This window comes from Macaca fascicularis, chromosome 17 (genome assembly GCF_037993035.2).
Source record: "Macaca fascicularis isolate 582-1 chromosome 17, T2T-MFA8v1.1".
Classification (NCBI taxonomy): Eukaryota; Metazoa; Chordata; class Mammalia; order Primates; family Cercopithecidae; genus Macaca; species Macaca fascicularis.
This window is the reverse complement of record NC_088391.1, coordinates 104,483,123-104,507,509: the sequence shown is the minus strand read 5'-3', so window position 1 is coordinate 104,507,509 and position 24,387 is coordinate 104,483,123. Positions and strand designations below refer to the sequence as shown.

Here is a 24,387-nt window from a genome sequence, read left to right as displayed (position 1 = left end):
CTGAACATGCATTTTTAAACTATGATGTGCTTCAGTTTATCCTACTTTACAACGGGTATTACTCATTTTTTGTTGTTCTTCTCAGTTGACTGGATTATTTCCCCAGTCTGTCTTCTTGCCACTCTGGATGCCCATATGAGACGACCCAGGGTAATTTCTGACAGCCTCGGACTCCTTGGGAAAACCAGAGGGCACCACAGACCCTGTTTTAGGAGCAACCTGTTTCCCTCAGGGAACCCCAAGACACATAAGCAGACAGGTCCTTCTCAAAATCTAAAGCTCTGCTCTGTTTTCTATCACATTACCTGATCCTTTTGACTTTTGGGGAAATTACATCAGACATTACTTTAGTAGGGCCCGGGCACAGTGGCTCATGCCTGTTATCCCAACACTTTGAGAGGCTGAGGCAGGCAGATCACCTGAGGTCAGGAGTTCAAGACCAGTCTGGCCTGAACATGGAGAAGACCAGTCTCTACTAAAAATACAAAATTAGCCAGGCGTGGTGGCACATGCCTGTAATCCCAGCTACTCGGGAGGCTGAGGCGGGAGAATCGCTTGAACCCGGGAGACAGGGGTTGTGGTGAGCCGCGATCGTGCCATTGCACCCCAGCCTGGGCAACAGAATGAAACTCTGTCTCAAAAAAAAAAAAAAAAAAAAAAAAAGAAAGAAATTACTTTAGTAGGAATGGGAGTTAGCAGGCTTGCAACTTCCCTATCCTAGATCTCAAGATTTAACCTCACCACATCCTCCTTATCATGTAATGTTTATAACTAAACGAGTGCCCAAGTACAGCAATTCCATCCAAACTTATATTATTACTTCTTCACTGTTATGGAAATGTATGGCATCTCAACATTCTATTGAAATGTAAAGATTTATATTGTTATACCCTGCATTTAAAATAATGACAGAGCCCCTTCGATTGTGTATTAGAAAAATGTTGCTAAGATTTCTTTTTCCATTATAGAAACAGACGGGTCCTTCTATCAAAGTGCTTTACACTTACTCTATAGCGGTATTTTCCACAAGCAAGTATTCAACTTTAAACTGAATGTATCCTTGGTGAGTCACTAACTCCCCACAGCATTGTTCCAATAAAATAAATGGAGTTTCTTGTTTTTAATGCAGCACGAATGGTTAGAAAGATAAACTTGGAACCTCAATGAGAATATGAGAAACATAAACAGAGACATATAACAACCTAAAAAATGGAGTACAATACCAATAAGAATAATGATAATCTTACCGATATAAGCTTCGGAATCACCAATGTACATTTCGATGCAATGACCAAGCATTGTAACAGAAAATGTATCATCTCGCCTAAGACCAAGGGCCTGCCATAAAAGATTCAGCATGGTTATTAAAAGAAAATGTATTTCCTTCTCTTTTGTTTAGAAATATTACCACACTGATTCATTTCAAAATATTCCAGAGCATCCAGGGTGGGGGAAGCGGCACTGTTAGTGGGGCCAGAGCTACACGAGCCGATGGCTGGCCATGAGCCGATGACTATTGAAGTTGGTTATGGGTCATGGAGGTTCATCACACTATTCTATTTTCTTATGCTGGAAACCTACACCAAAAAAGGTTTTTTAAAAAGTTCTATCTCGACTGGGCACAGTGGCTCATGCCTGTAATCGCAGCACTTTGGGAGGCCTAGGCGGGTGGATCACCTGGGGTCAGGAGTTCCAGACCAGCCTGGCCAACATGGTGAAACCCCGTCTCTAATAAAAAATACAAAAATTAGCCGGGCATGGTGGCAGGTGCCTGTAATCCCAGCTACTTGGGAGGCTAAGGCAGGAAAAGTGCTGGGAGGTGGAGGCTGCAGTGAGCCAAGATCGCACCACTGCACTCTAGCCTGGGCAACAAAGTAAAATTCTATCTCAAAAGAAAAAAAAAAGTTCTATCTCCATATAGAGTTCTCTGAGCCTTCTGTATTTGTTTGTTTGTTTGTTTGTTTTCAGACATAGTCTCGCTCTGTCGCCAGGCTGGAGTGCAGTGGCGTGATCTCGGCTCACTGCAACCTCCACCTCCTGGGTTCAAGCAAATCTCCTGCCTCAGCCTGAGACTGAGGCACAGGGCTAGTAGCTGGGACTACAGGCATGTGCCCAGCTGATTTTTGTATTTTTAGTAGAGACGGGGTTTCACTATATTGGTCAGGATGGTCTTGATCTCTTGACATCGTGATCTGCCCGCCTCAGCCTCCCAAAGTGCTGGTATTACAGGCGTGAGCCAACGTGCCCAGCCGAGCCTTCTGTATTAATCAGATCTCAGAAGAAAGGTAAATTATACAACACTCAAATATACATATTTAAAAGATTATACAGGACTAGAAAATGTGCTTAGTCCAAACTTCTGACGAGCTCAGTGCTCTGGTGACCATCATGGTACCTTCACGACTTCATCTAACCTCAAAATCTCTAATGAACTCCTGAAAATCAGTTACAAACCGCTCATGAGTTTATCTGTGATAAATTTTCTCATATTTTATCTCTTTTTCCAAATAGCATTAGTTCACTGATTCTAAGACCCACATTTTCTCAAATTCGAACACTGCTTCCCTTTTACCTGTGGTTTCCTATTACTGCCATCAACCAGCCACCACTGTGATGTAGGTAAAACCTGCCTGAGCAGCATGGACTTGGTGGTTATGTTGGCAGCACAGACTAGATCACAAACCATGTGAGGAACACTAACAGATACAGGGATTGTGGTTTTCTAAAAACCCTCCATTGACACTTTAGCAGACTGAGAGGGATGAGAGAGAGAGAGTTGGAAAGCAGGTGTCTGTGGCTGGGAGGAAACCCAGAGTCAGGAACTGGGTATGTGTGCTAGCATCAGGGCACTATTCTGGGAAAACACAGATACTGGCCCTCTGGGTTGAATATTGCAACCATTTATTTCACTTACATGTACATTTCTAGGTATGTACTAGAGTAATACAAATCTGCCTAAATATGTTCAAGAATATTTTCTCTAAATACAAAAAAATTAAGTGACAGGAAAAAATTATGTTAAAGTTTAATTGGCAGCACTTTTTTCTTTATGGTCATCCTGCTTACTCATGGTCTTAAATTTGATGGAATATGGTACATGGATTAAGGAAAGGTTCTTTCCTTGTGATGACTGCACAGACTGTTTTGTTCATCTACTAAAGTGATCTAAGCGGATTAATTGTAAAAGTCATCAACAGAAAGACTGGGAGTTCCCAAAGGGCCTACGTGGACAGATAACGCTGTGCTCAGCACTCAGATCACTGGCGAGTGCCGCTGGGCACCTGCGCACTTCCCTGCAAACACTGAGGACAGGACTTATGTTTATTTCTAATATGATGAATACTGTACAACACCTACATGCTTCGCTCTGCAAAGAAAAGAATAAAACGTAAGGTTGCCTAAAGATTATTAAAATAGTAAGTAAAATATTACCTAGAAAAAATATTTCAAAAAAGGAAGTGGTCAATGTTAACCAGATTTAAAATCAGGTACAAAGACAAGACATACTGTGTGGAAGTAGTCCACAGCATTTTCAAAGTTGCCCATCAGACTGTGGATATATCCAATAGCAGAGTAGGTGGATGCGTTCTGAGGAATCAACACCAGTGCCTGGCGGTGGTAATCCAAGGCCTCGGCGTACTTTCTGTGGGGGAGAACACAATCACTGGCCACAGTAAAAGCACTAAATCCCTAAGTCTAAGATGAGTCCATCCATATCAACACCCAAGAAACACTATCTCGATAAAAATAGCAGTCTAGACTGGTGAACGTCCTCCACACCTACTCTCACGCATCTCAATATGCCCTCTAAATGCATCTTCCAGGCCTGCTCCCTCCTCCGGCCAAGGGCACTCCTGCAGGGATGTCTGCTGTATTCCTTCTGATGTCTAGTGGGACACTGCAACCAGAACCCCAGTCCCTGCCTCCTGGCTGTGTCCTTCCTACACACCCCCCTTAGGTGACAGTCAGCGTCCCATATCGGGGTAAATAAAAGCAGCCAAGGTGTATTGCTTTAAGGTCCAAAAGATTTACTTAGAAAAGTGCTCCCCAAAGTTCTCTGGAATACTTGACTTGTAAAGTCTTTTGTGAAAAAAATGTTTTATCCTCAATTAAACTTTGGAAAATACCATAAGCTTGTAATACATAGTAAAGACTCAAAGAAATCCTGCAATAGAAACACTTGTTAAATCTTGAGTAACCTAAAATTGCCCAGACTTATTTAACCAAAAAAACCATTTTTCAACTGTTGCCTGTTTATCACACCACAAAACCTCGAGCAGAAAACAGTTAGAATATGGATAGGATTTTAATTATATCTTACTGTCCTAATTCTTCTGAATTAATTTTGAACACTAAATTTTCATATGAAAAAGCAAAAATCTCAATGTTTCTAAAACAAAATTACACCACAGAGATAAATAATAAAAACTGATTTTGATGATAATTATACCTGAGCAGCCAAGTACAAGAAAGCTAGTGGATCTCATGAAATAAAAATATGACAAAGTATTCAAAATTAAGTAAACTTTGAATCACAAAGTATATTTCTGAAAATGCTCTACTCCACTTACTTAAGTTTTCTGCAGACATGCCCCAAGTTGTTCAACAAAGGTTCCCATTTGTCAACTGTTACCTAAAACATAGCAACATCAAGCCCACGAGTTATATATGTCACGGTTCAGCCTGATTTGTTTGCACTGAATTATTTCACGCCTTGCAAGCTGGGCTCTCTCCCAGTGTGTGCCTCCAGCACGCCACAAGGCCAGGGTAACTGCTGGTTTATCTATCTCCCTTTCTTCCCTACTAGGAGACTTCTGAGGACTCTGTTATCATTAGGACGAGTTTATCCAAGAGCCAATCCCTGCTGGAGTTCAAATGAGTATCTGCAGCTCGGAGCTTTCCCTCAAACACCAGACCTCTCTATCCATCTGCCTGCTAAATACTTCTGCTTGGAACTGTTACAAGCACTTTAAGTTCGGTGTGCTACGCACCACACCTGTCTCTCCCTGGCCATCCCGCCCCTGACCTAACTGCTTCTGAGTGCCCCTCCAGTCAGTGAATGGCACCCCCATCCCCTCTGACCCTTCCACGAAGCACACCAGGGCTGGTTCCTTCTAATTGCTAGGCATAACTCCAACCTATTTTTAACAGAGTCAAATCTGGGCCCCAATCATCAAAGTCTGACCAGATTGTTTCCTTCTTAAATCCCTTTTGTTTTCCCACTCTCCTCAGGATAAGGTACAAACTCTTTCATTCTGGGCCCTTAGTGACCCACACTTAACCCTCTTGACCCACTCCTTAACATTCTCTGTGAACTCAAAATCCAAGTCATACTGAATTAGCTCCAATTTTTGCAAATACTGAAATACCCTTGCCCTAATTTTTGCCTGGCTCATGTGTGATGACTTTCAGGACTGAGGTGTATGCAAAAGGCTCATTTCTGGGTGAACTGCCTTTCTCTGTGGGCACCTTTAGTTCCTCAATTGTATCGTATTTCACCATCAATTTACTTATTTACGTTCCCCAGTTGATCTGAGGTCAGGAAATAGTAAACTCATTGCCCGTTGCATCCCAACGCCTAGCTCAGAGCCTATGACTCGTTAAATATATGTCAACTAAATGAATGAACAGACCTGAGCCACAGATTCTGTCTCTATTGAGACCAGTTCTAGGAGGCACAGCCCATGTGAATGAAAAACAAATCATTTAATGACTCTTAGGCATGACTATTTCTCTTTAGCATTTTCTGCAGTTTCTAATAAAGTCAATATCTTCCCCCTCTTCATACAGCTTTTTAATGGGCATTTTGACATTTCGATAGTATTGTGCTTTCATACTTCAAACCATTAAATTTCTGTAAGACTCTAAATTTACTGCCTCTTAATTATCAAAGAATACAGGTTCAGTTGAACCTAAAGTATGGTTTAGGAAAGTGCTTCTCAAACTTTTCTGTGCGTGATAATCCCCTGGGGATCTTGCTAAAACTGCAGATTCTGATTCATTTGGTGTGAGATTCTGCACTCCTGGCAGGCTTCTAGGCGATGCTGATGCTGCTAAGCCCGTCTGAAAACTGACAAGGTGGCAAGTGGCAATCCCCATTAACAAAACACTTGGATTATCCAGAACTAACCACGACTATGTGGCAGAGGCACCTGCTTTATATACATGCATGTGCAAACACAGGAATAGTGTTTATAAGTTCAGATACCATGAGAGACCAAAGTAAACAAAGCTGTGTCTATGGGGACAGGCAGATCGCTAGGCAGGAAGGCAAAGCTGTGTCTATAACAGCAGAGAGAGCTAACAGCCAAGGGAGAAGAAAACTGTGGGCAGGTGTGCACAAACAGGAACAGAAACAGGAACAGCAGGAAGCTGAGAAGTGAAAATCAGAATAGAATGAAACAAAACAGGCACGGATGAAACAGAAGAGCATCATGCAAATCTCTTACCTATGCAAGTTTATGGCATCTAAAATTGTTACTACTTTTAAGTCATATCAGTATATGCACATCCTTGATAACTGTTACGTTAACTCATAAGCACCAATTCATGGGGTACATCGTTCATGCAACAGAAGCAGTCAAATATTTTAAAATGGAAAGGCCCAAATACACACTCAGTATGCAATAACAGAAACAAAAGGTGTGAATTTCAGTAATAACTATCCCACCCCTATTCTTTCAGAAGTGGGACCTGCCGCTATACTTTATTTACCCTTCAGTCAAAGAAGCTCTCTGAAGTCCTAGAGGAGGAATGTTACATCAGACGCTACAGTGCCCAATAGGTTCCGCGAACCAAAGACTATTCCTAGCTTCAAATAATCATCCAATCTGTTCTGATGCCTCTCACATTTCAAAGCTAGAGCCCATTTAAGAAGCAAACGCCCAACATTTGCCCTCTTAATTAGGAAAAAAAACTCATTTCTTACCATGTGGTAAAACAGTTAACTAACAATGCAAACATTAACAGCTGCTTGTTATGAAAATATCAGCTTATTATCTTTGAAGGCAATGAGATTTCCTCATTTAACAATGAACACTCAGGGGTGTGTATGTGTGTATTTACAGATACAACAAAGAATACCTCGTTCCCAATTGCTTTAATTTTTTCCAAAGCATCAAGAAACCATTTTTCGGCTGTTTTCCATCTAAAATGAACAGAAAAAAGGTTGCAGATTATTCAAAATTACCAAATATAAACTTTTAAAAAACTTTTGATTATCTTTCTAGTAGTACTAAAATGCAATGGGGTAAAATGCTGGAAATAATTATAAAAATTCAAAGTTAAGTCACAAATGATTAATTTTATGGCATTAATATCAAGAGTTCAAGATTTCAAGATTTTGGGAGATGTAGTGTATATATATATATGTATTTTTTTAGAGTCTCACTCTGTCACCTAGGCTGGAGTGCAGTGGTGCGATCTCAGCTCACTGTAACCTCTGCCTCCCGGGTTCAAGTGATTCTTGTGCCTCAGCCTCCTGACACAGCTGGGACTACAGGCATACAACACCATCCCCAGCTAATTTCTGTATTTTTAGTAGAGACGGTTTCGCCATGTTGCACATGCTGGTCGGTCTCAAACTCCTGGCCTCAAGCAACATGCCCGTCTCGGCCTCCCAAAGTGCTGGGATTACAGGCGCGAGCCACTGCAACCAACCACAGTAGTTAGGTTCTATAAAGTCACTGTGCACACTGAGTTAGCAAATATTGAACCGCGGCTCCCAGGGGAATGGTAACATTTTCTCTAATGGATCAATGTGTAACCTTGTTTTATGTGTGTTTCTGTTTAAAGACGTCTTATTTGATACATACTGTTGATTCATCAATATTGAAGTCAGGGCCAGCAAGCACTGTAACTGATGCCTGCCTGAATGAAGCTTCTCTAACACATGTGTTTCCTCTGTCAGATACATCACAATTAACACTAGACAGCATTTCACTAAGCTTGGGGATTATTTCAAAACAGTGAAATTAGCAACAAAAAGCACAAAAATGTGAAAACTGGCACTAAATAGACCACAAAAAGTACACTGGTTTATAGTTGAACTGAGAAAAAAGGCAGAGCATTGCCTTCTTAGACTCCAGCTGGAAATGTGTGTGCCAGGAGACCCAGCTTTCTCCCAGCCGTGGGCATGTCTGCCAATGGCTAGGAAAGCACCTCAGGAACTGATTTGGTTACAAATAAATTTTAGTGAGTAGGCAAATTTGCAAATACTGATGATTACTGTATTATATTAAAAGCTTCAAGCTTCAAAAAAATACCTAGATAACCCATTTTTTAGAACACATACATGCCATAAATGACACTGCAGTAGTATTAATACTAATTTACGGCCGGGCGTGGAGGCTCACGCCTGTAATCCCAGCACTTTGGGAGGCTGAGGCAGGCGGATCACGAGGTCAGGAGTCTGAGACCAGCCTGACCAACATGGTGAAACCCCGTCTCTACTAAAAATACAAAAATCAACCGGGCGTGGTGACAGGCACCTGTAATCCCAGCTACTCAGGAGGCTGAGGCAGGAGAATCGCTTGAACCCGGGAGACAGAGAATGCAGTGAGCTGAGATTGCGCCACTGCACTCAAGCCTGGGTGACAGAGCGAGACTACATCTCAAAACAAAAACAAAAACAAAAAAACTAAAACTAATTTACCATTTTAAAATTTGTATATCATGAAATGCAAAGGATTACAGACATTTTTCTCTTTGAGTGTAACACCACTAATTCCACAGATATCCTAGGGTGCAGTAAAGCCTCCACTGACCAGGAAACTCAAGAGATTGGGTCATTCTAATTACTTAAATTTTCTGACTTACTAGTAACTAAATAGAAAACACTTTTGTTTCAAAAACCATGTCAAATGTTTCTCAAATACATAAATTCAACTCCTTATCAACATAGAGATAACTAAGGGTTCCACAGGGCCCCCAGCCACACTGTGGGGTCTGTGTGATCTGAATTGTCCAATCATGTAAGAAAACAAGTGGTAGCTCAGGTCAAAAAAGACCAAAACCTGGGTTTAGAATTTTTAAGGAAATCCAAGATAACAGTTTCTCTCTTTTTTCTATCTCCTTCTCCTAAAATAGAACACTTAACAGTACAAATCTACTGAAGAGTCCCTTTGGTCAGTTAACTCTAGTAACCGTCTCCTCTATTTACAATCACTAGTTAACAGAAGGGTTTCTAGTCTTCCAGTACTTACTCTCCATTCTGAAATGCAACCACGCCGACCTCATGCATAACAAAAGGGTCTTCCGGTGCAATGCTCAGAGCTTGGCTGAAGAACCTTTCAGCTAGTTTTGAGTTATTGGTCAAACCATATTCTAATCCAATATACAGCATAGGCAAATGACACCTAAAAAATTGGAAAATTTCACATATTCAACACCAAAAACTGTGATTTCGCAGAAATTAATCTGTCAACTCCAAATCCTATCTGCAAAATAATGTAAAGGTAGCCAAAACACAGCATTTACTTTTTTCTCTTAATTTACAAATATTTAATGAATGCCTAATGGACTTTGGACTAATCAGCTGCCACTTCTAGAATCTATCTGCAACGTATTTACCTTTAATTTTCATTTTATTCCACATTAAAAAAACAAAAACTCTCTAAAGCAAAAGGGCATGTCTCTGTGGTGCTCCTTGATGCGAATGTCCCGCCACAGCCCACACTGGTCTTCCTCTGATTTATTCACACCATTTATCCTTCAAGACTGTGTTCAAGGTCTACTTCCCTTTACGAAGCTACCTCTGACTTTTCTAACATAAATGCTCTCCCCTCTGTGAATTCCCATGATAATCAGTTCTATGCAGAGGAGTTATGAAGAATGCTCTGTGTATTGATTCAATTTTCCCACCTTCTGAGACAGTTCTAGGCAGAGTCAGAACTACTTTTTAATTGAATTTTCATCTGTTCACACGACTGGATCAGCGATTGCATTAAAGCAAGTATAATAAGACAATCTTTCTTTGATGATGATCTCAGAACATCAATAAATACTGATTGCTTGGTATGTGCTTTGGTTCTAATCCAGAGCCATAACTCAAATTAAGATTATATCCTCTACAGAAGGTCATGACATATTCTTTAAAAGTGTTTACAACTAACCTCTTGGAAGTACTTTCAAAATGGCAGCGTCAGAACCTCCAAAAATCTATTCATCCATAGAAGCAACAAGAACACTGGCAAAAATTATCAAAACCAACTTTTTCAGAACTTTGGAAGGTAATCAAGCTCTTAAAACAATCTGAAGAGTGTATATTCAAGAAAAATGGCTAAATCTCAGTAAGAACAACAAACTTCATGTTGCTTTAATTTGTCTTATTCCCATCTCCCTTTCCCTAGCTTTGCATTAACCTTGAAAACAAGCAGCCTCATAACCACAGTAGCTGTAAAGCCATTAGCCTGGCAGCCACTGGAGAAAGCAGAATTAATTTAGAGTTCCTCAAACACCCCACAGAGAACTGCTGCTATTTGACCTGTCTGGTAGCTCCTAAAAGAGCCCCACTCATAGCTTGTCTTCTACTAACCTCCCAGCCCACTCAGTGAGAAAAGCTCTATCCCCAGGAGATTTGTTGGAAACAATCAACAGCAATTATTTAGCATTGGCTGCCGCCTCAGGCAGCTATCCCAGTCAGGGCAAACTGGATGCAGGCCACAAACTTAAAAGGAAACCTGGGGAATAAGATGTTCACAGGGGGCTATAAAGAGCTCTGACACATTCCTGGGGATTGGGAAGGCCATACACATGCATAGGGCTATATGCATGCACAGAAAAGGCCTGAGAAGGCCCTATTATCTCATCTCTGGCCGATCTTGAGAAGGCTAAGGCAGAGTTGTCAACAATGCTGAGTGTTGACGGTGTGCAGAGTCCTTCCACAAAGGGTGGAAGACTTACTGGTTTAAGGTATCAAAGCTGCTAGTTAACTGAGTAGAGGCTTCAGTGGCTTCATACAACAAAGTATATAAACTAGAGAATTAGTTCTGGAAAGTCACTAAACAAACAGTGACAATGACCAATAAATCCTGGGGCTGTGTGGGAAAATCTCATTTCCTGAACTGCCCCATTATATGACTTTACATATCTACTTTCAACAAAAAAAGGACATGCAAAGAAACAGGAAACTATGGCCCATACACATGAAAAAAGCAGTCAATAGAAACTATTCTGGGAAAAGCCCAGATGTTGGACTAACAAGACAAATAGCTTAAATAAGCCATGTTAAATTCTAAAGAACTAAAAGAAATTATTTTTTTTTTTTTTTTTTTTTTTTTTTTTGAGACGGAGTCTCGCTCTGTCGCCCAGGCTGGAGTGCAGTGGCTGGATCTCAGCTCACTGCAAGCTCCGCCTCCCGGGTTCACGCCATTCTCCGGCCTCAGCCTCCCGAGTAGCTGGGACTACAGGCGCCCGCCACCTCGCCCGGCTAGTTTTTTGTATTTCTTAATAGAGACGGGGTTTCACCGTGTTAGCCAGGATGGTTTCGATCTCCTGACCTCGTGATCCGCCCGTCTCGGCCTCCCAAAGTGCTGGGATTACAGGCTTGAGCCACCGCGCCCGGCCAAGAACTAAAAGAAATTATGTCCACAAAACTAAATTATGAGAACAATGTCTCACCAGAGAACACCAGTAAAGATACAGAAATTATAAAAATTAAGCAAATAGCAAATCTAGAGTTACAAAGTACAAAAATTAAAATAAAAAATTCATTAGAAGGGATTAAGAGCAGACATGAATAGGCAGAAATAAGAATTATTGAACTTAAAGATGTCAACTGAGATTGTCCCATCTGAGAAACAGAAAAAGAAGAAAAATGAACAGAACCACAGAGGCTTGTGACACACTATCAGGTATACCAACACATGTATAATAGGAGTCCCAGAAGACAGAAGAAAGGAGCAGAAAGAATATTGAAGAAAATAACAGCCAGAAGATTTCCAAGAAGCTTTAAGAACTCCAAGAAGAATAAACTCAAAGAGATTCACACCTAGACAAATAATAGTCAAACCACTGAAAAAGATGAAAAAAAGAATGTTTAAAGCAGTTACAGAAAATCATTAATTACATACAAGGGCAATTTCTGTAAGATCAACTGCTGACTTCTCACCAAGTATCATGGAGGCCAGAAAGCAGCTGATGACATTCAAAGTACTGAAAGAAAGTTGACCAAGAATTCTACATCTAGCAAAATTATCTGTTGAAAATTAAGACATTCCCGGGGGGGGGGAAAAATGAGAAAATTTATTGCAAATCGCCTTACAGAAAACACACAAAAAAGCTCTACAAGCTGAAAGTACCCCAGACAGTAATTGAAATCCACAAGAAAAAGTAAGAGTACTAGTAAAGATAATTATGTAATTACAAATGACAATTTAACAGGTATTTCTTTTTTCTCTTGATTTAAACAGCAATTGTAGGCTGGGTGCAGTGGCTCATGCCTATAATCCCAGCACTCTGGGAGGTCAAGGTGAAAGGAATGCTTGAGCCCAGAGTTGAAGACGAGCCTGGCACACAGTGAGACCCCATCTCTAAAAAGTAACAAAAAACTAGCCAAGCATGGTGGTATGGGCTTGTAGTCCCAGACACTTGAGAGGCTAAGGCAGAAGGATCCCTTGAGCCCAGGAGTTTGAGAACGCAGTGAGCTGTGATGGTGCCACTGCACTCTAGCCTGGGCAAGAGAGTGAGACTCTATGTACAGGTTGAGTATTCTTTAGCTTGAGACCAGAAGTGTTTGGGATTTCTGATTTTTTTTTTTTTAATTTGGGAATTTATGCATCACTAGTCTGAAAATCCAAAATGTTCCAGTGAGCAATTCCTTTTGAGTGTCAAGCCACTGCTCAAAAAGTTTTGGCTTCTGGAACATTTTGAACTTTAGATTTTCTCATTAGGGATACGCAATATGGAATTGTTGGGCCTATCACATACAGAAATGTAAGGTTTACCAATAACAGCATAATAGGAAGCGGGTGACAGCAAAGCTGTATTACAGTAAGAAAGTAACACTGGATGGTAACTTGAACCCATAGGAACAAATACAGAGAACTAAAAATGGTAAATAACAGAGTTAATATAACAAATGATATAAATTACACACTTCTCACAGCTTCTTTGAAAAACAAAATTACATAAATAATAACAATGTATCATTGAGAAAATCTGTCATTAGTACATCTGCCCAGTAAGAAATACTAAAGGGAGTCCTTTATGCTAAAATAGAAGGATACTACATAGGAATTCAAATCCACATTGTTGAAGAAGAGTCAAACTCTAAGAACTCGAAGTGCAGGCTTCCAGGTTACAGGTAGATTTAAGATTTTTCTGATTGGCAACTGGTTGAAAGAGTTATTATCAACAGTAAGCAATATCTGGGTTGTAAGAGGTTGCAGAGACCAAATTTTATCATGCAGACGAAGCCTCCAGGTAGCAGGCTTCAGAGAGGATAGATGGTAAGTGCTTCTTCTTATCAGACTGAAGGTCCATTAACATCCATGTTGATGTTAACGCTGTAGGGTGTAAAGAGGCGTGTTGGACCCCCACTTCCCATCATGGCCTGAACCAGTCTTTCAGGTTAAATTTAGAGGGCCCTGGCCTAGAGAAGGAAGCCCATTTAGATAGTTGGGGAGGGTCTTCAAATTTTATTTTTGGTTTCCAACATGAAGAAATGAGAGTCTGATAAAAATAGCTATATTGGTAATTATGAGACAGTATAAAATGTGTTTTTGTTTTTAACTCTTCTATCTGATTTAAAAGACAACTAATAAATAATAATCACAGATCTGTGCTGATGGACTTATAATATGGAAGATGTATTCTGTATGACAATGACAGCATAAGGAGGCAAGAGGAAACAGAGCTATATTGGAGTAAGGTTTTGGTATACTATTAACATTAAATTGGTATTAATTCAAAGTAGGTCGTTTTAAATTAAGGTGCTAATTATAATCCTAAAGATAACCAACCTAAGAAAATTACTAAAAAAATATAGTATAGGCCGGGCGCAGTGGCTCAAGCCTGTAATCCCAGCACTTTGGGAGGCCGAGGCGGGCGGAACACGAGGTCAGGAGATCGAGACCATCCTGGCTAACACGGTGAAACCCCGTCTCTACTAAAAATACAAAAAACTAGCCAGGCGCGGTGGCGGGCGCCTGTAGTCCCAGCTACTCGGGAGGCTGAGGCAGGAGAATGGCGTAAACCCGGGAGGCGGAGCTTGCAGTGAGCTGAGATCCGGCCACTGCACTCCAGCCTGGGTGACAGAGCAAGACTCCGTCTCAAAAAAAAAAAAAAAAAAAAAAAAAAAAAAAATATATATATATATATATATATATATAGTATAATAAAAAAAGGGATTAAAATGGGACATTATAAAATATTTACTCAACACAAAAGAAGGCAGTAATGAAAAATACAGGAACAAAAGATGTGATGTATAGACAATAAAGAACAAACGCCAGACATAAATTCTATCTTGTTAGTAACTAAACATAAATGGGATAAACAGTCCAAAGGCAGCAACTGGCAGAATAGATTTAAAAACTTGATTTAACTATATGTTGTCAACAAGAGACATGCTTTAGATTCAAAACACAAGTTGGAATTAAAAGGATGAAAAAAACCACACCATATAAACAGTAACAAAAGAGAGCTGGTGTGCCTACAGTAACATCAGATGAAACAGACTTTATCAAAAAGTATTATTAGAGATAATTAGTGATATTTTATGACGATAAAAGGCTCAATCCATCAAGAAAATATGACAATTATATACACACCTAACAACAGAGACTAAGAATATATGAAGTGGAATGTACCAGAATTGGAGGAAGAAATAGAAAATTCAACAATAAAATTTGAAGACTTTAATACCTCACTTGCAATAATGCGCAGAATCAATAAGTAGAAGATCAATGATGAAATAGCAGACTTCAACGACACTATGAAAAGTAGATATAACAGGTATCTATGGAACACGCCACCCAACAAAAGCAGAATTCTCAAATACATCTGGAAAGATCTCCAGAATGGCTCATAAAAAAGCCTCAATAATTTTTTTCTTTTTTCTTTTTTTTTTTTAAGAGGGAGTCTCGCTCTGTCGCCCAGCCTGGAGCGCAGTGGCGCCATCTCAGCTCACTGGAACCTCCGCCTCCAGGTTCAAGTGCTTCTCCTATCTCAGCCTCCCGAGTAGCTGGGACTACAGGCGTGAGCCACCACACCTGGCTAATTTTTGTATTTTTAGTAGAGAAGGAGTTTCACCATATTGGCCAGGCTGGTCTTGAACTCCTGACCTCAAGTGATCCACACCCCCCTGGGCCTCCCAAAGTGCTGGGATTACAGGTGTGAGCCACTGTGCCTGGCCAGCCTCAATAAATTTAAATGGACTAAAATCACAAAGTATGTTCTCCAACTATAATGGAATTAAGATAAAAAACAACAAAAGAAGAAAATTTGGGAAATTCATAAGTATGTGGAAGTTAAATGTCAACATATTCTTAAATAACCAATGACTCAAAAAAACAATCATAAAGGAAACGTAAAAATATTCATCCAATTTCAAGCATTTATCCAAACACAGACAAGAAAGTGCAGGCTGCTCTGACAGATAAGTAAACTTGAAAGAAAAATAATGCTTATCTTGATGAGTTATCATGAGGTTTTTGAGACGGTGTCTCACCTGGTCACCCAGGCTTGATTGTGGTGGCACAGTGACCATCCTGCCTCAGTTTCCCACACAGCTGGGATTACAGGCAGGCACCATCAAACCCAGCTAATTTTTAAATTTTTTTTGAAACGATAAGGTCTCACTATGCCGCCAGGGCTGGTATCAAACTCCTGGCCTCAAGTAATCCTCCCACCTCAGCCTCCCAAAGTGCTGGGATTACAGGTGTGAGCTACCACCCCTAGCTTAATGGAGAATCTAATGACAAAGTTTGTTAGATTTGGAAACACTGAAGGTATAGTGTCATTAATTATCATTGATTCTGATTCCCAGGTAGGAACTAACAAATGACTATTCTGTTTCTGGGCACCCAAAACGTCAAATCAAAATTACCAGACTGCAGCAGGTGCCCATAAAAACCAACTCAGTGAATTCTTGGGATTTTTTTTTTTTGGTAACAAATCATCAGATTGAGGCATACGGGAAATATGCAGATACTGGAGTTGAGCTTCAGAAGAGAACTGGAAAAGGTCTCACCCATCTTGGTGAACAGGATGGAAAGACCTGGACTGAGTATGAGGATCATTTAGGTGGATCCGTAACTGGGTGTACAACTGTAATCTGGAAGGTTATTTCTAGTAATATGTTAGTGCTATGGACTGTTTGTGTCCCCTCTGTCCCCCAGATTCATACATTAAATCCCTGACCCCTACTGTGCCTGTACTTGAAGATAGGGCCTATGAAGAGATAATAAAGGTTACATGAAGTCCTAAGGGTAGGTTCTTACCCAATAGGACTAGTGTAGGGCTCTTACCCAGCAGGGATAGTGTCAGGCTCTCATCCAACAGGGCTAGTGTAAGGCTCTAATCCAACAGGGCTAATGTAGGGCTCTTATTCAACAGGGCTAATGTAGGGCTCTTATCCAACAGGGCTAGTGTAAGGCTCTAATCCAACAGGGCTAGTGTAGGGCTCTTATCCAACAGGGCTAGTGTAGGGCTCTAATCCAACAGGGCTAATGTAGGGCTCTTATCCAACAGGGCTAGTGTAGGGCTCTTATCCAACAGGGCTAGTGTAGGGCTCTTACCCAATAGGGTTCGTGTAAGGTTCTCATCCAATAGGGTTAATGTTTTTACAAGAGGAAAAGACACCAGAGCTCTCTCTGTCATGTGAGGACACAGCAAGAAGGCAATTATCTACAAACCAGGAAGAAACCCCTCAAGAGGAACTGCACTGGCCAGCACCCTGATCTTGGACTTCTCAACCTGCACAACTATGAAAAAATACATTTCTGTCCTTTAAGTCACCCAGTCTGTGGTCTTTTGTTAGGGCAACCCTACTGACTAATACAGCTAAGGAGCTATGTCCTTCACAATATTTACTTGGATGCTTAGATATAAAATTCATACTTACCAAATTTAATATGACTATTGACTGAGGTTGATAATAATTTGGATGCAGAACTGAGTGCCAAAAAGAGTCTAACAGTTTGCAAAGAGATCAAACCTAACAGGATGAAATTCAATATAGATAAATATATGATTCCACCCCTGCATACTACAATAAACAAAGGTAGCTAACTTTCATTGAGTGCTTTCTATGCGTAAGATACTCTTCAAAGTCTTTAATTGGTATTATCTCAATTACTTCTCACAATAAGCCAGTGAGTAAATTTTGCTATTATTCCTATTTCTCAGGAGGCTAAGAAACTTGCCCAACATCACATGGCTGGGAGTGGAAGAGCCAGGAAGAGTCCAGGAGGTATGACTCCAGACCAGGCCTCTGGACCACTGCACTCCCACTACCTCTCCAGGCAGGGATGGAGTCACCAGTCAACAGAAGCAGTCCACACAAACAAACCCTGTAAGTTGTAACCGATGGCGAGACCAAACAGTCAATGTGAATAGCAGTGCTCTACTCCTCAAAGTAACACACTCTTAGTATCAACACATTTAATATTGATATAAATCTAGAATATTGGCAAACATAGTCCTGCACTTTCCACTAAGCCACATCAAATACCTTTTGGTAATAGTTAAGAGATAATAATTTTGCTCATGAATATTTTTATTCTTGCATGAGCATGTGAAGAAGGGCTTTCATAACTCATCTCCACTGGCCTAATTTCCCAGTTCCTTCTTGCACTGGTTGAAATCAACTGCTAGGCAAATTCACTTCACCAGCCTCTTTACCCCTCCACTTTCAGTTATTTTACAATCACAAGCAACTAGATTAAAAGGCAAGTAAAATGTTTTTGTTTAGTTTAGCAACCAAATAGCAGTGATAATAATAACAGAAATTTCATTTCTATTAGGAAAAACATCCCTTCATGGAGTCTGATGAGTTTGCTCTGCCGTACCCTTTCATCAGCTGTGCTGCTGTGAAGTAAGCAGCCATCGCTTGGTCATGCTCACTCTCCACCGCAAACGAATGTCCATAGGCTATCCATGCAGGCCCGTAGGTTTTCTCAAGTGTTGTGGCTTTGCTAAAACAAGAGAGTTAATTTAAGTAATATAATATTTATTCTTTTTTTTTTTTTTTTTTGAGACGAAGTCTCACTTTGTTGCCCAGGCTGGAGTGCAGTGGCGCCATCTTGGCTCACTGCAGCCTCTGCCTCCCAATATCAAGCAATTCTCCTGCCTCAACCTCCCAAGTAGCTGTGATTACAGGTCGCCACCGTGCCCAGCTAATTTTGTATGTTTAGTAGAGATGGGGTTTCACCATGTTGGTCATGCTGGTCTCGAACTCCTGACCTCAGGTGATCCACCCGCCTCGGCCTCCCAAAATGCTGGGATTACAGGCACCGGTCTATTTATTCTTTTTTATTTTTAGAGACAGAGTCTTGCTCTGTCGCTGGAGGCTGGAATGCAGTGGTATGATCATAGCTCACTGCAGCCTCAAAATCCTGGGCTCAAGTGATCCTCCTGCCTCAGCCTCTTGAGTCACTGGGATTATAGGCATAAGCCACTGTGCCCGGCTAATATTTATTCTTAAATTATTAATTTTATATAAGGAGATGGCCTCAAAAACATTAACATTCACTTAGCAAATAAATGAACTGTCAACATATTAAACACTAATGTAACATCTATGTTGAGTCATTTAAACTAAAACTGTTTAACAGTATAGCAAAATTTTAAGAAATTTTAGGAGAGAGTGTCACAGCTTTTTATGTACAGTAGCAAACCCCATTAGCATTCTAAATAGAACTTACAGATTTTACTTAATCCAGAAACTCCACTATGTAACCTAGTAGATACATCCTCTCATCCTAATAACTTGCAAGATAAATTCATTTATATTTTAAAGACAGGTATACTGAGGCTTGACGGATTAAGCGATATCCTGTAGATGGTGGTCAACAGATGTACCCTGGTTACACGGACTGGACTCATATATATCAGCAAATAACTGTATAATTATACAGTGAACACTGTATAATCAACCCACAAGGAATACAGAGAACATACCACAAAACGTGGAAAACATATGGGGTGATACCTTACTTCCTTGTATTTTAAGTTTTCTTTTATCCAAATGTTTCCTGTTTCATGTAGAGCAGGGGTCCCCAACCCCTGGGCCACGGACTGGTATATCAGTCCCTGGCCTGTTAGGAACCAGGCGGCATAGCAGGAGGTGAGTGGCAGGCAGGTGAGTAAAGCTTCATGTGTCAAGAAAGAACTTGCCATTTGAAAAAAGAAAAAAAAAGCTTAATCTGTATTTACAGCCACTCCCCTTCACTTGCATTTCCGCCTGAGCCTCTGTCAGATCAGAGGCAGCATGAGGTTCTTGTAAGTGCGTAAACACTGAGCTCTGCCTCCTGTCAGATCAGAGGCAGCATGAGGCTCCCCTAAGAGCACAAACCCTACCGTTAATCCCACATGTGAGGGATCTAGGTGGCACACTCTTCATGAGAATCTAATGCCTGATGACCTGTCACTGTCTCCCATCTCTCCCAGATGTGACCATCTAGTTGCAGGAAAACAAGCTTAGGGCTCCCACTGATTCTTCATTATAGTTGTATAATTACATACAATTGTTGTATATATTGTACATTGAGTTGTATAATTGTTTCATTACATGTTACAATGTAATGATAACAAAAATAAAGTACACGATAAATGTAATGCACTTGAATCATCACGAAACCAGTGCCCCCACCCCTGATGGGGGGGTGGGCTTCCACAAAACGGTCCCTGGTGCCAAAAAGGTAGGGGACCACTGGTAAGAGTCCATCACTGAATTGTACACTAGATTAAAGCAGCATAGCTCAAAAGAACTTTTACAATACTAATCATCTTTCTATGTAGAAGTTCTTCTAAAATGCTAACCATACAACCAACCAGGGAACGTTCTCGTTTCCTCCTAGTACAGGGTACTTTCGTGGCATCAGTTTTTCTAACAATCCTGGTATATGAACATGACATCCCCCCACCCCCCACCCCTTTTTTTTTGAGACAGAGTCTCACTCTGTCAGCCAGGCTGGAGTGCAGTGGTGCAATCTCAGCTCACTACAACCTCCGTCTCCCAGATTCAAGCAATTACTCCTCCCTCAGCCTCCCAAGTAGCTGGGATTATGGGCGCATGTCACCGCGCCCAACTAATTTTTGTATTTTCAGTAGAGACAGACTTTCACCATGTTGGCTGTGTTGGTCTCGAACTCCTGACCTCAGGTAATCCGCCTGTCTTGGCCTCCCAAAGTGCTGGGATTACAGGTGTGAGCCACCATGCCCAGCTGACATCCCCATTTTTAAAGAAAGGGAGTAGGAGAAATTAACTTTCCCAAGGAATTTCAGTTGGTAAGTCACAGAACTTGGATTAGAATTCAAATTTGACTCCAAAGTTTATGCTCTTTCCCTTAGAGATCAATTGTTTTGTTTGCACAGAAGAAATCACAGAAATTAGAACATTTAGAGTTTAAGCAATTAATTCTTCATATAGTTGACATTTTTCTAAACTTGAATAATACTGGTTAAATAGCTTCACTAGGCTGCATGACTTTCCTTAAGTTAAAACCACAGCAAATCATTATATGAACCAGTTCACCCTGCTAAGAACTCTGTTTTATAGTCACATTTAGTGACCCCAATTTTACGTAAAGTTTTATGTAATTTCACAACTAATAAAAGAAATCCTAAAACTAGAAGGTTAACAGGATCTCTGCAAGTGAAAAAGAGAAACTTTCAAACTACATTATTCTCTATTGTTTCATATTTATTCTCATTTATTAATTTTTAATTACTATTATTACTTTTTTGAGACAGAGTTTTGCTCTTGTTGCCCAGGTTGCAGTGCAATGGTGCGATCTCGGCTCACTGCAACCTCCACTTTCCGGGTTCAAGCGATTTTCCTGTCTCAGCCTCCTGAGTAGCTGGGACGCATATGCCCACTACCATATCTGGCTAATTTTTTGTATTTTTAGTAGAGACAGAGTTTCACCATGTTAGCCAGGCTGGTCTTGAACTCCTGACCTCAGGTGATCTACCTGCGTTGGCCTCCCAAAATGCTGGCATTACAAGCATGAGCCACCATGCCTGGCCATTTATTCTCATTTATAAATAAAATATATAGGTTCCTTGAAAATAGGGTCTACATCACTGATTTTTTTTTTTCTCTCTCTCTCCCCGTGGCATCTTATAAAGAAAAAACCTCTTGAAGAAAACATTTATTCAGCCAGGCATGGTGGCTCATGCCTGTAATCTCAACACTTTGGGAGGCCGAAGCAGGAGGACTGCTTGAGGCCAGGAGTTCAAGACCAGCCTAGGCAACACAGTGAGATTTGTCTCTATTAAAAAAAAAATGTTTAAATCAGCTAGGCATGGTGGTGCCTATAGTCCCAGCTACTTGGCAGGCTGAGCAAGGGGATCATTTGAGTTCAAGGTGAGCCACTATTGCACCACTGCACTCTAGTCTGGGCAACAGAGTGAGAACCTCTTCACAGAGGGGAGCGGAGGGGAGAAGAAAAAGAAACAGAAAGAAAAGAAAGGAAGAAAAAAAAGAAGAACATTTATTCTTTCACATTGCTTTTAAAGTACTCACTAATTACTACTTGAAAGCTTATGAGCAAGACATCAATTCTGTAGGTTACCTGGAGAGGAAGAAAAGAAATTCATACCTGAGATATCTTCTGGCATGTTCATTTTTATGACCGACCATGAGATAGTAACATCCCACTGCAAACCAAGACACCTAAAAAGTTCAAAATGTACCATAACCAAAGACTGCAATTGGAATATCCAATTGGAATCTGCAACAAATTAGGGTAGACAGAGGGTACACTAGATGTTTCTTATCACATATTCTAGTTACGTTAGACATTTCTTTAACACAGTCTACTAAGGTCCAAAAGAAGAAGAGGGCAGACACTCCGTGGCTCTTTCTCAAGGAGACGTCTACAAAAGACAAGGCCCCTGGAGTCCCTGTTTCAAAAACCAGCCTGTGAGTCCTGACCCCCTGCACTGCTCATCTCCTCCAGCGTCCTGACCCCCTGCACTGCTCATCTCCTCCAGCGTCCTGACCCCCTGCACTGCTCATCTACCCCAGCGTCCTGACCCCCTGCACTGCTCATGTCCCTTAGTGTCCTGACTCCCCTGCACTGCTCATCTCCTCCAGCATCCTGACCCCCTGCACTACTCATCTATCCCAGTGTCCTGACCCCCTGCACTTCTCATCTCCCCCAGCGTCCTGACTCCCCTGCACTGCTCATCTATCCCAGTGTCCTGACTCCCTGCACTTCTCATCTCCCCCAGCGTCCTGACTCCCCTGCACTGCTCATCTATCCCAGTGTCCTGACCCCCTGCACTGCTCATCTATCCCAGTGTCCTGACCCCCTGCACTGCTCATCTATCCCAGTGTCCTGACTCCCCTGCACTTCTCATCTCCCCCAGCGTCCTGACTCCCCTGCACTGCTCATCTATCCCAGTGTCCTGACTCCCCTGCACTGCTCATCTATCCCAGTGTCCTGACTCCCTGCACTTCTCATCTCCCCCAGCGTCCTGACTCCCCTGCACTGCTCATCTATCCCAGTGTCCTGACTCCCCTGCACTTCTCATCTCCCCCAGCGTCCTGACTCCCCTGCACTGCTCATCTATCCCAGTGTCCTGACTCCCCTGCACTGCTCATCTATCCCAGTGTCCTGACTCCCTGCACTTCTCATCTCCCCCAGCGTCCTGACTCCCCTGCACTGCTCATCTATCCCAGCGTCCTGACTCCCCTGCACTGCTCATCTACCCCAGCGTCCTGACTCCCCTGCACTGTTCATCTCCTCCAGCGTCCTGACTCCCCTGCACTGCTCATCTACCCCAGCGTCCTGACTCCCCTGCACTGCTCATCTCCTCCAGCGTCCTGACTCCCCTGCACTTCTTATCTCCCCCAGCGTCCTGACTCCCCTGCACTGCTCATCTATCCCAGTGTCCTGACCCCCTGCACTGCTCATCTATCCCAGTGTCCTGACCCCCTGCACTGCTCATCTATCCCAGTGTCCTGACTCCCTGCACTTCTCATCTCCCCCAGCGTCCTGACTCCCCTGCACTGCTCATCTATCCCAGTGTCCTGACTCCCCTGCACTGCTCATCTCCCCCAGCTTGACCCTGGCTCTTCCTTGCTCTCTGACCGCGTTCTGACTATTTAGCTGGTTTTCTCTTGCACTGGTTTCACACTGGGATAGGGTGCAAATTCTTGTCTTGACTGAGTCTTACACCCTGATTCCCAATTTTGTCTTTAAAAATGCAGTCCCTGATTCCATTTTCCATTCCTAGTTCTCCATTCCAATCCACGACAGTTTGGAATCAGTACACAATTCAATAAGTTGTCTTATATGTGCAATGTGAGAAAGCTACCAAACAATTATCAGCATTTCCTAGGAAAGGGATGTGTGACTGTCATGGTCAGTATTTTATATTGCTAGATGCTAAGTATTTTAAAATAAGCATGTATAATTTCTATAATCAGAAAAGAGGGTTAAAAACCCTTTTTGCTTTGTTATAATTAAAATATACCTTCATGGGTGGAAAAGTTAATGCTACTTTGTAAGTACGTTAAACATTAGGAGATTCTGCTGCAACACTTTCATAAAACAGCACTTGCTTGAACTTAAGCTATTGTCTAACTACAAGTTAAGCATTTTCTTAAAGTTCAGGTAAAAAAAAAAAAACTACGACTAAAAGTTGTATTACTTACAGGATTACTAGGATATAAATCCACCAGTTTATGAGAAAGATAGAAAAGTTCTGTTCAGGAAAAAGCAGAAAAAGAACAATTGTTCGTATCACATGTGATTTAAGACATGACTTCATTACAACTCTTCACAGTCACAGAATTCTGTTCTTACAGCAAAGTAAGAATTTTATACTTGTCTTTCCTTCTAGATACAAAATTGACTAACTGGAGAGTTAGATGAAGGACACATGGTGCGCAAGGTGGGAACAGACAGCCCCTAAGAAACCACTTCCTGAATACTGCAGAGGATACAGCAAAGCACCTCACCTCTCTCAGAAGCTCATGCCTGTCACACCAAGGGCCTATTATGGACCATCATAACCACCCACAACCAATTTGGTTGAACAAACTTTTATCAGATCAGTGATACTATGTAATCTTGAGAAATGTGTAAATCCTGGCATTTCGAGATGACACTTCCTACATGCAGACTTGGATTCAGCAGACCAGGGCAGCTGGAGATGCTGCATTTCCAACCAGCTTCCACAAATGCGATGTTGCTGGTCCACAGACCGCAC

At 41.4% G+C, this 24,387-nt stretch overlaps 1 protein-coding gene across 18 annotated transcripts in view; it reads right to left on the bottom strand.

Annotated features, from left to right (window-relative positions):
- CDC16 (cell division cycle 16) overlaps positions 1 to 24,387 on the bottom strand; it is a 41,204-nt gene that overhangs the window by 6,636 nt on the left and 10,181 nt on the right. For 7 of the 18 annotated variants that reach the window (XR_010582700.2, XR_012426640.1, XM_045377569.2 and 4 more), the window contains 8 exons: positions 23,831 to 23,880; positions 21,768 to 21,841; positions 18,012 to 18,137; positions 9,204 to 9,356; positions 7,084 to 7,147; positions 4,572 to 4,633; positions 3,508 to 3,643; positions 1,248 to 1,338 (listed from right to left, as the gene is read on the bottom strand). Coding sequence is in view for 9 of the 18 variants with exons in the window: in XM_045377569.2 (XP_045233504.1) it covers positions 1,248 to 1,338; positions 3,508 to 3,643; positions 4,572 to 4,633; positions 7,084 to 7,147; positions 9,204 to 9,356; positions 18,012 to 18,137; positions 21,768 to 21,841; positions 23,831 to 23,880 (756 nt within the window). In the remaining 9 variants the exon portion in view is untranslated. The remainder of the gene's footprint in view (positions 1 to 1,247; positions 1,339 to 3,507; positions 3,644 to 4,571; positions 4,634 to 7,083; positions 7,148 to 9,203; positions 9,357 to 18,011; positions 18,138 to 21,767; positions 21,842 to 23,830; positions 23,881 to 24,387) is intronic. The other 11 variants (XR_012426643.1, XR_012426646.1, XR_012426641.1 and 8 more) reach the window with 6 other exon arrangements.